Source organism: Pelophylax lessonae (assembly GCF_965119305.1).
Source record: "Pelophylax lessonae genome assembly, chromosome: 1".
Lineage (NCBI taxonomy): Eukaryota > Metazoa > Chordata > Amphibia > Anura > Ranidae > Pelophylax > Pelophylax lessonae.
The window spans coordinates 318,176,675-318,189,354 of NC_138768.1; the positions used below are offsets into that span (position 1 = coordinate 318,176,675).

At 41.6% G+C, this 12,680-nt stretch overlaps 1 protein-coding gene across 1 annotated transcript in view; it reads right to left on the reverse strand.

Moving 5' to 3' along the window:
- Positions 1–12,680, reverse strand: part of LOC309545393 (Fc receptor-like protein 5) — a gene marked incomplete at its 3' end in the record, with an annotated part of 153,630 nt that overhangs the window by 104,920 nt on the left and 36,030 nt on the right. The window contains exons 4-5 of the mRNA XM_082244573.1: positions 8,309–8,596; positions 2,643–2,930 (exon numbers count right to left, since the gene is read on the reverse strand). Coding sequence (XP_082100699.1) covers positions 2,643–2,930; positions 8,309–8,596 — 576 coding nt within the window. The remainder of the gene's footprint in view (positions 1–2,642; positions 2,931–8,308; positions 8,597–12,680) is intronic.

Below are 12,680 nucleotides of genomic sequence, written 5' to 3' on the forward strand. Positions count from 1 at the left end.
TTTAATCAATCACAATTTTCATTGCTTTTAGAGTTTGGACAAGGAAACAAATGATTCACTGACTGAACCATCACCTGCAGGATCATTGCATAGACCAAAAAAAACTAAAAGGGATGAGGCTACTAATGCCTTTCTTCTTCAAGCAACAGCAGCACTGCAAAAGAAGAGTGATGACTGTGATGCATTTGGCTGCCTAACCGCAAACAAGATGCGGCAAATGTCTGCGGAACAGAAGCAATTAGTTGAACCACTGCTACTGCAATTGCTTAATAAAGGTTTGAGGGGTGAAGTCAGTAGTAATACATGCATAGTTGACTATCCTAGTTACACACAGCAGATTCAACAAGCAGGTCCCCCTCAAACATCTACTTGGCATGGTCAGATGGGAGCACCAGACAGGAACAGCAACTCTTGGTCAAGAGATTACACATTTGCACATTTGTAAATCTATAGATTTTTTTGAAAAGTTTTTGAAAAGTTTTCACTTTAAAAGTGTTTCTTGTTATAATGTTCAATATATTGTGTGCTACAAATTGTGCCTGTGGTAGATACTTGTTTTTATTTTTTTACATGCAAAAAATAAAATGGTTCTATACATCGTTTTGTACATGACATTTGAAATGTGATGTCAGATCTTGACATAACCAATGTTGTTCTTTTATTGGAATAAATATTTAAAAAATGCAAGTATTTGTATTACATTATTTTATTTTACATTATTTTTATGTTGTGCACACCTTCATATACTCATCTTTCAAAACATGGATTATGGCCTTGCAGGTCTCTGGAATAATTCGGCCTAGGGATTGTGCAGAAATGCCAGTAGAGAATTTGAGGTCTTCAAACGATCTACCAGTGGCAAGATATCTCAGGGTTGCCATGAGCCTTTGTTCTGGTGTAATGGATGGCCTCATCACAGTGTCCTCTTTATGGAGCATTGGCTTCACCATTACCAACAGCTCACTAAAGGTTTCCTCAGACATCCGTAAATAGTTTCGGTAGTCATCTGGATTATTATCCTTCAGTTCACGTAGAAGAACCATATGTGAATACTGGTCACGGTTAATCAACCACTCCTTGGACCACATCCTGCGATTCCTCTTTTTCTTTTTCTGCTGGGTAATGGCAATCACCCCAAGCATGGTGATAGCAATTGATCTGGACACCTGATCATCATGAATATCCATTTCTCCAATAATTTGATTGACAAACGAAGGTTTCTACACGAATAATACTACACAAACTCGTTTGTCCACGTATGTTTCCTCCTACACGATCCTCACATCAAACATCCGGTCGGACGTGGGTGAATGGGGGTTTGTCTTTCCGGGTTGCAGACGTCACTTCCTTCGTTTTGCAGATCGGTCGTTAAAATTATATATGTTGTATTGTTATCGAACGATCAGTATGCTCAGCAAAACGATTCTTGAAACGAGTTTATTATATCGGTTAGTGGCCAATTCGCTTTCGACCGCCGAATAATCGTTCAGTCTGCAAACGGCCGAAATTCTGTGCGTGTATGGCCAGCATTAGAATCCAGGAAGTTGTGGAAAGAGACAGCCGGCAAAGCAGCAGCACTCACAACATGAAAGGAGATTTTCAAGTAAGCTTCTATTGGATTATCAAATATAACTATTCTTTGTAATGCTGTTACAATGCTGATGTTATAAAATAAAAGTGTATGCTGTGACCATAGATTTCCTTTAACCAATTCCTGCCCATGGTATAGCTGAAAGGCACTACAGCACAGGCTTACAATGCCGGGAGGGCATACATGGACATCCCTTGTGGGCGGCACGCCCTGTGATTGTTGAGTCCTTTGGACTCGGCTGATCACAAATCGGGGTAAAGGGCCAATCACAGCGGCCCTTTACCACATGATCAGCTGTCAGCCATTGACAGCTGATCACAGGATGTAAATATAAGCCAGCTTCTGTTACAGGGACATTGTTCCCAACAGTGCCCACCAGTGCTGCTAATCAGTGCCCACCAGTGCTGCCAATCAGTGCCCACCAGTGCCACATATTAGTGCCCATCAATGCCTCATCATCAGTGTCCCGTATCAGTTCTGCCTATCAATGCCACCTACCAGTGCCTATCAGTGCCCATCAGTGCCACCTATCAGTGCCCATCAGTGCCGCCTATATGTACTGCCAATCAGTGACCCCTATCAGTGCCCTTCAATGCAGCCTGTCAGAGGTCATCAGTGCCACCTATCATTCCCTTTCAGTGTCATCTATCAGAGCAGCCTCATCAGTACCTCCTCATCAGTGCCCCCCAGTGCCGCCTCATCAGTGCCCAGCAGGGTCACCTATCAGTGCCCATCAGTGCAGCCTCATCAGTGCACATCATTGAAGGAGAAAAATTACCTGTTTGGCAAATTTTATAACAAACTATGAAAAAAGTTTTTTTTCTCTCAAAACAGTGCTGAAAATTGGCCTGGGCAGTTAGGGGGTAAAAGTGTCCAGTAGGCAAGTAGTTAATCTTTGTCTATCATTAAAATTGTGAATTAGAAAAAAACCTTAAATCCATATAAGTAGACTTCCACTGTACCACATCCCTATTCTACCACATCTGTATAAATATGAAACCATATTAGAAACAAACCTTGCTGAATTCAAGTTGTGTTAATAATTTCCCACCTGTTACAATGACTGTCACATTGTCACTCTCTGATGAGCTGATGTTCCGTCCATTTATTTCCACCCAATATTTGCATGCATATTTCCCAGAAGCATTTTCCGAGGACGCAGATATTGTATAATCACTGAGCAATGGATCCCCTTCATGAATTTTCCTCTTTTCTTGGTAAATCTGTATTCCTTTTGCTGATATACCAATTGGTGGTGAGCAGGTCAAAGTGAAAGATTCCTCTTTAGTATACACAGTGTATGAAGGTGTCAGTCTAATAGAGGGTGCCTGGGGGGTGTCTGCAATAAGAAGGTTAAAGATTTCATACAATGTAATTAAAGTTCCCCTGCTCGAGACCTTTCCGCAATCTACAGTGCATTGCGAAAGTATTCTGCCCCCTTAAACTTTTCAAGCTTTTGCCACATTTCAGGCTTCAAACATAACGATATAAAACTGTAATTCTTTTTTGAAGAATCAACAACAAGTGGCACACAATCATGAAGTGGAACGAAATTTATTGGATATTTCAAACTTTAACAAATAAAAAACTGAAAAATTGGGCATGCAAAGTTATTTAGCCCCCTTAAGTTAATACTTTGTAGCGCCACCTTTTGCTGCGATTACAGCTGTAAGTCGCTTGGGGTATGTCTCTATCAGTTTTGCACATCGAGAGACTGAAATTTTTGCCCATTCCTCCTTGCAAAACAGCTCGAGCTCAGTGAGGTTGGAGGGAGAGCGTTTGTGAACAGCAATTTTCAGTTCTTTCCACAGATTCTCGATTGGATTCAGGTCTGGACTTTGACTTGGCCATTCTAACACCTGGATATGTTTATTTGTGAACCATTCCATTGTAGATTTTGCTTTATGTTTTGGATCATTGTCTTGTTGGAAGACAAATCTCCATCCCAGTCTTAGGTCTTTTGCAGACTCCATCAGGTTTTCTTGCAGAATGGTCCTGTATTTGGCTCCATCCATCTTCCCATCAATTTTAACCATCTTCCCTGTCCCTGCTGAAGAAAAGCAGGCCCAAACCATGATGCTGCCACCACCGTGTTTGACAGTGGGGATGGTGTGTTCAGGGTGATGAGTTGTGTTGCTTTTACGCCAAACATAATGTTTTGCATTGTTGCCAAAATGTTCGATTTTGGTTTCATCTTGGAGCACCTTCTTCCACATGTTTGGTGTGTCTCCCAGGTGGCTTGTGGCAAACTTTAAACAACACTTTTTATGGATATCTTTAAGAAATGGCTTTCTTCTTGCCACTCTTCCATAAAGGCCAGATTTTTGCAATATATACGACTGATTGTTGTCCTATGGACAGAGTCTCCCACCTCAGCTGTAGATCTCTGCAGTTCATCCAGAGTGATCATGGGCCTCTTGGCTGCATCTCTGATCAGTCTTCTCCTTGTATGAACTGAAAGTTTAGAGGGACGGCCAGGTCTTCGTAGATTTGCAGTGGTCTGATACTCCTTCCATTTCAATATTATGGCTTGCACAGTGCTCCTTGGGATGTTTAAAGCTTGGGAAATCTTTTTGTATCCAAATCCGGCTTTAAACTTCTCCACAACAGTATCTCGGACCTGCCTGGTGTGTTCCTTGTTCTTCATGATGCTCTCTGCGCTTTAAACGGACCTCTGAGACTATCACAGTGCAGGAGCATTTATACGGAGACTTGATTACACACAGGTGGATTCTATTTATCATCATTAGTCATTTAGGTCAACATTGGATCATTCAGAGATCCTCACTGAACTTCTGGAGAGAGTTTGCTGCACTGAAAGTAAAGGGGATGAATCATTTTGAACGCCCAATTTTTCAGTTTTTTTATTTGTTAAAAAAGTTTGAAATATCCAATACATTTCGTTCCACTTTATGATTGTGTCCCATTTGTTGTTGATTCTTCTTCTTCAAAAAAAAAAATTACAGTTTTATATCTTTTTGTTTGAAGCCTGAAATGTGGCAAAAGGTCGCAAAGTTCAAGGGGGCCGAATACTTTTGCAATGCACTGTATGTGTAAATTCTGGCTTGGCTCTGGGTTGGACTGTCTACTGTCCCCCGTAACAGTACTTGCCATGCCAATGGTCCTTGCCAGCACCTAGCACTGCATAGTGAGTGTAAGATCCGTTAAAAGCATTTTTATAAAGACAATTTATTCCGCTAGAAAATTACATATTGTCAGTATAGACCATAGAAGAACAATTTTTAGCTTTAATTTAAGATGTATAATTAATATAGAATATTGTGTTACAGAGCAAGGTTAATTACTGTTCATGAGTTTATAAATAATTCTCCTATATATAAATGGGTTTTATATTGTGTTTTTTTCATTAAAATTAATTAAAGTGTATTTTTCCAAAACAATTGTGTATGAAAAATCGCTTCGGAAATACCTTGTGACATAAAAAATGATAACACCCACTCTTATTTTTTTAAAACCTCTGCTAAAAAAAATAAATCAATCTATCTATCTATCTATCTATCTATCTATCTATCTATCTATCTATCTATCTATCTATCTATCTATCTATCTATCTATCTATCTATCTATCTATCTATCTATCTATCTATCTATCTATCTATCTATCTATCTATCTATCTATCTATCTATCTATCTATCTATCTATCTATCTATCTATCTATCTATCTATCTATCTATCTTGTATATATATATATATATATATATATATATATGTGTGTGTATGTGTGTGTGTGTGTGTGTGTGTGTGTCTGTATAATGTTTAGGGGTTCTGAGTAATTTTTCTAGCAAAAAAAAAAGATTATTTTTACTTGTAGGAGAGAAATGTCAGAATTGGCCTGGGCTTGAAGTAGTTAAAGGGTATCTGAGCTAAATGCATTGTATTGTCATTGTGTTTACTCATTGGGAGAGATTTAGTCCCGGTTCACACTGGGGCAACTTTTCGGGCGACTTAGCCGCCTGACAAGTCGCGCTCCATTCAGTGCAATGGAACAGTTCTAATCGGAGTAACTTAAGTCGCTCCGACTTAGAAAAAGGTTCCTGCACTACTTTGGGGGCGACTTGCATTGACTTCTATTAGAGAAGTAGTTTGCAAGCCCCGCTGAAGTCGGCTGCACGGGGCGGCTTCAGAGTTGGGCGACTTTGAAGCCGCCCCAGTGTGAACCGAGCCTTACTAAAACTGGTGCACACAGAATCTGGTGCAGTTGTGCATTATAACCATCTAGCCTCCAGGGTTTATTGCCAAAGCTTAACCACTTTACCACTAGAGGATTTTGCTGTCTTACGTCTGGGTCACTTTTTGCGATTCGGCGCTGTGAGACTTTAACGGACAATTGCGCGATCGTGCGACACTGTACCCAAACAAAATTTACGTCCTTTTTTCCCCACAAACAGAGCTTTCTTTTGGTGGTATTTGATCACCTGTGCGATTTTTACTTTTTGCGCTATAAACAAAAAAAGAGCATTTATTTTGAAAAAATAACAATATTTTTAACATTTTTTTATATGAAATTCCCCCCCAAAAAATGTAAAAATCAAAATCTTTTTAAATTTTTGGCCAATTTGTTTTCTGCTACCTATGTTTGGTAAAAAAAAAAATCACAATAAGTGTATCTTGATTGGTTTGTGCAAAAGTTATTGCGTTTACTAACTAAGGGAAAGATTTCTGTCATTTTTGGTGTTTTTTTTTTTAACTAGTAATGGTGGCGATCTGCGATTTTTCTTTGCGGGACTGCGACATTGCGGCGGACAGATCGGACCCTTGACTGACATTTTTGACACTTTTGGGTGTACCAGTGACATTACTTCAGTAATCAGTGCTATAAATATGCACTGTTACGGTAAAAATGACACTGGCAGGGAAGGGGTTAATTTTATTGGAGAGGGAGGGGTTAATGTATGCCTGGTGCTTACTGACGTGTGGGGGGGGGGGAGGAGACTGAGTGAGTCAGGGACAGATCGGAGGTTCAGCTATGCTGAACACTGCGATCTGTCACTCCCTGTCACTTAGGAGATCCGCCCGCTCTGTTTACACAGGCGGGCGGATCTCCAAACTAGATTCCCCGATGATCGGGGAAGAGCAGCGGCGATCACCGCCGCTCCTCCCCTGGCCCGACTCCCGCTGTGACTGAAAACAGCGGGAGCACGCCTCCGGCGGCGCGCGAGCGCCGCCTACAAGGGGAGGAGTCTAGCGACGTAGTACTACGTCGCTAGACGATAACAAGCCACGTTGCTGCAGTAGCAGCAACGTCAGAAGAGGGCAAGTGGTTAAAGGATAAGTTCACCTTTCGTAATATGTTACATCCATTTTCTGGGTAAAAATTGTAGCATGTTATGAACAGACCAGCCCCGGCTCCCCCCTGCTCCCCCGCCCTGACAGCTAGCAGGGATCTTCACTCCTCCCACTAGCTGTCACAATTTAAAAAAAACGCGGCCCAGCGAGGCTCTGCCTGCCCATCCGCGTCACTCATTCACAGTCCTCTGTGAATAGAAAACTACAAGTTCCAACATTCTTTGTGGCTGTCAGCTTGTAGTTTTTTAATGAACTACCATGGCGCTGTGGTAGTTTAATGAGTCTTACTGTCAGGTTGTATCTGCTTGCAGGTACAATGTATAGGCAAACAGATACACTGAGAGTTCTGCAGGAGACCTGCATGGCACCAGCAATCTGCTGATAACTGGCGCAATGCTTTAGAATCCAGGAAGTTGTGGAAAGAGACAGCCGGCAAAGCAGCAGCATTCACAACATGAAAGGAGATTTTCAAGTAAGCTTCAATTGGATTGTCAAATATAACTATTCTTTGTAATGCTGTTACAATGCTGATGTTATAAAATAAAAGTGTATGCTGTGACCATAGATTTCATTTAACCACTTTCTGCCCGTGCTATAGCCGAAAGACGGATACAGCACAGGCTTACAATGCCGGGAGGGTATACATGAACGTCCCGTGCCGGCGGTACTCTCTGTGGTCGCCGAGTCCTTTGGACCTGGTTGATCACAGATCGGGGTAAAGCGCCAATCACAGCAGCCCTTTATCACATGATCAGCTGTCAGCCAATGACAGTTGATCACAAGATGTAAATATAAGCCGACTTCTGTTACAGGGAGATTGTTTCCAACAGTGCCCACCAGTGCTGCTAATCAGTGCCCACCAATTCTGCCAATCAGTGCCCACCAGTGCCACCTGTTAGTGCCCATCGGTGGCCATTAGTGCCTCATCATCAGTATCACCTATCAGTGCTGCCTATCAGTGCAGCCTACCAGTGTCTATCAGTGCCCATCAGTGCCACCTATCAGTGTCCATCAGTGCCAGCTATCAGTGCAGCCTCATCAGTGCCTCCTCATCAGTGCCCACCAGTGCCGCATCATCAGTGTCCCCTATCAGTGCCCATCAGTGCAGCCTCATCAGTGTACATCAGTGGAGAAAAATTACATGTTTGCAAAATTTAATAACAAAGTATGAAAATGCTTTTTATTTGCAAAAAAGCGCTGAAAATTGGCCTGGGAAGGAAGGGAGTAAAAGTGCCTGGTAGGCAAGGTAATCTTGGCCTATCATTACAATTGCGAAGTAGAAGCAAACCTTAAATCCATATAATTAGACTTCCACTGTACCACATCCCTATTCTACCACATCTGTATAAATATGAAACCATATTAGAAACAAGCCTTGTTTAATTCAAGTTGTGTTAATAATTTCCCACCTGTTACACTGACTGTCACATAGTCACTCTCTGATGAGCTGATGTTCCGTCCATTCATTTCCACCCAATATTTGCATGCATATTTCCCAGAAGCATTTTCCGAGGACGCAGATATTGTATAATCACTGAGCAATGGATCCCCTTCATGAATTTTCTTCTTTTCCTGGTAAATCTGTATTCCTTTTGCTGATATACCAATTGGTGGTGAGCAGGTCAAAGTGAAAGATTCCTCTTTAGTATACACAGTGTATGGAGGTGTCAGTCTAATAGAGGGTGCCTGGGGGGTCTCTGAAAATAGGAGGATAAAGATTTTATACAATTGAATTTTAAGGACATTTCCTATGTATTTATTTATAGCTTACTAATTGTATAAGATAGTTTTTGTATTCATACCACAGAGTACTTAATAATACGGTTCATGAGATTATAAATAATTCTCCTATATGGATACTGTATATTGTGAATTATGTTTTGCTTAATTTGGGTGTTCTTTAAACAGACTCTAAGATAGGAATATGTGCTTTTTACCCTGTGTGGGACAGCTATTGACCACCAGAGAGTAAACAGGTGACATCAGAGGCGTAACTAGAACCTTCAGGGCCCTGATGCAAGAAACCATGAAGGGCCCCCCAGACCCCTGGCCAGGGCCCTTACCTTCAAGCCCAGGGCTCTTCCCACTAATCCTGGGGCTCTTTACACTCATTGCATGGCCTTTTATTAAGGTCCCGCAGCAGGATTCTTTCACAGGTTCTGCAGTGGGCCCCCTTCCTGCAATCTTGGGGCCTCCCCAGAGTGGTGCAATGCCAGGGTCCGGTCGCAAGTGTGACCTTTGCGATCCTGGAAGTTCACCCACTGGTTTGCTACCGGGCCCCCTGGAGCATGGGGCCCGGTAGCGATTGCAACCCCTGCAACCCCTGTAGTTACGCCCCTGGGTGACATTGTGGATGTTCGAGTTTATTTACATGATTGCAGTGTTCTAGAAACATCCATCCAAGGGCTGGTTCCTCTCTAATTTGTGATTGGATACCTGTGGCCTATCATTGAAATACTCAATGTACTACTATTTAAACTTGTGAGTAGGTCATGACACAGTGGCTCTGAGGAAGAGGCTAAGCCTCGAAACGCGTCAGCCATCATCTCAACAGGACTATGGACATGGACTATTCCTGACACTCAAGCGATTGAGTCTGATATGATCATTTTTAACTTCTGCTTGTGAGTAGCCATTTTTAGGATTTATTAATAAAGCCATACTATTGAGGATAATGCGCTAGGTCGGTGCGCCCTTCTTTGTTTTCTTGTGTTTGTGTTCACTCTATATTGGACAGCTACTGGAGCACTTTACCTGTAGAGCAGCTGTTCGCTCCTGACTGTGCTAGCAGGCAGGGTTGTGCGCGATTTTGCACAAACTTTTTTTGTACAAACTTCATTTGAAAGCACATTTTTTTTTTCATGTCGCTGTACATGCGATTCTGTACAGTGTGCTCTGAAAAAAATTCAGCATGACTGTGTTGCAGTGTTAAAGGGACACACGGGAAACAATTGATTTCTGTGTGTCCTTGCAGTGACAGGCCTTTTACAGTACAGTAAAATGGCTGTCACAGCAGAATATGTGAATTAGCCCTAAGTCCCGGCTCACACTTCTGTGATGCGGGAACGCTGCGAATATACAGCATGTTCCCGCATCGCATCCGCACCCCTGGCAGTTCACACTGCCATATGCGATACGCAGGGGGTGTCAATTAAAAGTTAACGACACCCCCAGTTGAGATCACATATCGCAGTGTGATCTGCAAGTTCGCACAGAATTGGATCGCACTAGTGTGAACCACCATGCGATCCGATTCTGCTGCGGATAAAAAAAAAAGGGTCATGTGCGTGTTTAGTGCGATTGCGGTGCAAATTCAGCCATACAAACTGTATGGCTGAAATTTGCACCGCACAGAGATCACATGTAATTTAGGAGCAGTGCGCTCCGAATTACATGCAATCTCTGTGACCGCACTAATGTGAACCGGCCCTAACTGCTCTCAGCAGATCACACAAAAATATAAAAAGACTGTTAGCAGATCCCTGCACCAGTTCCCTAAATGTGAACAGTTATATCACATAACCACATCTAGCTAACCAGAGGAAAAACATTAGCAATTAGGGATGATCGAACTTTTGAAAAGTTTGGTTCGGCCAGAACATCCGAAATACCGAAAATTCGGCCCGGATTTCAGAACCCCATTGAAATCAATGGGACCCGAACTTCGGTAATCAAAAAACACCATTTTAAAGCCCTAAAACCCAATAAATGCCCCTAAAAAGTGCCTAGGGTTCTGGGTCATGCCCCAGGGACTATTAATCACACAAAAAAAAAGTTCTTAAAAATTGTAATTTTTGATAAAAAAAATTTGAAAAAATTAAAAAAAAAAAAAAAAAAAGATTTTTTGAAAAGTGCATTTTTTTGGGCATTTTTTTTGGGTTCTTTGGAGGCAGGCAAAACATCTGAACTTCTGTATAGGGGTATATAAAAACACACACACTGATATGTATATTACACTTACACGTATATAGGTGTGTTGGGAGCCTAGCCATATTTGCAAATTATTTCATTAGCAAAAGTATAGTGTTCTGCTCCTTTCACACCTATATATGTGTATGGGTATATATACATATAAGTGTGTGTGTGTTTTTATATACCCCTATACAATAAAATATAAGTGTGTGTGTGTTTTTATATACCCCTATACAGAAGTTTACAAAAAAAAAAAAAAATGCCCAGGTTTGTTCTTGCAGGCATTTTTTGGGCATTTTTGTGGGTTCTTTGGAGGCAGGCATGACATCTGAACTTCTGTATAGGGGTATATATACACACCTACACATATATAGGTGTTAAAGGAGCAGAACACTATACTTTTGCTAATGAAATAATTTGCACAAATATGGCTAGGCTCCCAACACACCTATATATGTGTAAGTGTAATATACATATAAGTGTGTGTGTATATATATATATATACCCCTATACAGAAGTTCAGATGTTTTGCCTGCCTCCAAAGAACCCCAAAAAAAATGCCAGCGCCAAAAAAAAAAAAATGCCCAGGCATTTTTTTGGGTTCTTTGGAGGCAGGCAAAACATCTGAACTTCTGTATAGGGGTATATATACACACACACACACACACTGATATGTATATTACACTTACACACAAGGTGTGTTGGGAGCCTAGCCATATTTGCAAATTATTTCATTAGCAAAAGTATAGTGTTCTGCTCCTTTAACACCTATATATGTGCAGGTGTATATATACAGACATAGGTGTATGTATATATATATATACCCCTATAGACATGTTCAGATGTCATGCCTGACTCCAAACATGTCCTCAAAAAAGCACTGGCAACCCCTGCAGCATAAAGAATGCTGACGGGAGCGAAGCCATATTCCTGTTCCGAAGTGACACAGAGAAATGATCTTTTCTCTATAGCGGTCACCCTGCTATGGAAGGGTTTTGTCACCCTTCCATAGCAGTCACAGTCAGTTAACCCTACACTACACTACGGTCCCCTTACACTTAACACTTTCCCTACAGAAACTGAATAAATTAAAGCTAACTATAGTGAAAAAATAGCACCCTAACTACACTAGATATCCCTCTCCTCACACTAAAAATTGCTAAATGACACTTTGTAACACATTGTAACAGAACAGCATTCCACTCTCTTTCATGTCCCGTATAAGAATGCTTTCATTTAATCATTTATTTATTCATTATTAGTATTTATTTATTATCAATAGCCATTGATCCATCTATACAACTCTCCCTTACCTATCCACACCATCTCTCCCATTACTGTGCCCCATGACCAAGGCCCCGCCTGACAGGCGTGAGTACCCCTAGATCAACAGTCTATGACATACCACCTATACCAATTGGCTGACACCAGGCATCCACACAATCCCCAGCCACCTATATCCCCGTCCTGGGGACTGTCTTTCTTATTATATTTTTTTTCATCTATGTTTCTTTTTTGTCTCCTACTTTAATGATTGTATGTTATTGCTGCAACAATGGAAAAGACTTGTACATAATATATACATATAGTATAGATATATCTGCTTAGATGTATATGCACACACAATGTTAAACAGACTCGGATCGTTTGGAAATTTCCCCCCCCCGAATACCCAATAGTAGTCCCCGGCACGGAAAGCCCCGCCTCTTGAGGCGGGGCACTGTTTGGGTCACCAATATCTCCATCTGAGCCCGATGGCGTCCTTGTGGCTTGTCCAGGCAGCGAGGGGAATCTTCGCCGTAACTCGCGCAGGAGCTTTGGCACATGCGCAGTACGTACGGTCTAAGCCCTTCCGCCCTGACATATAGG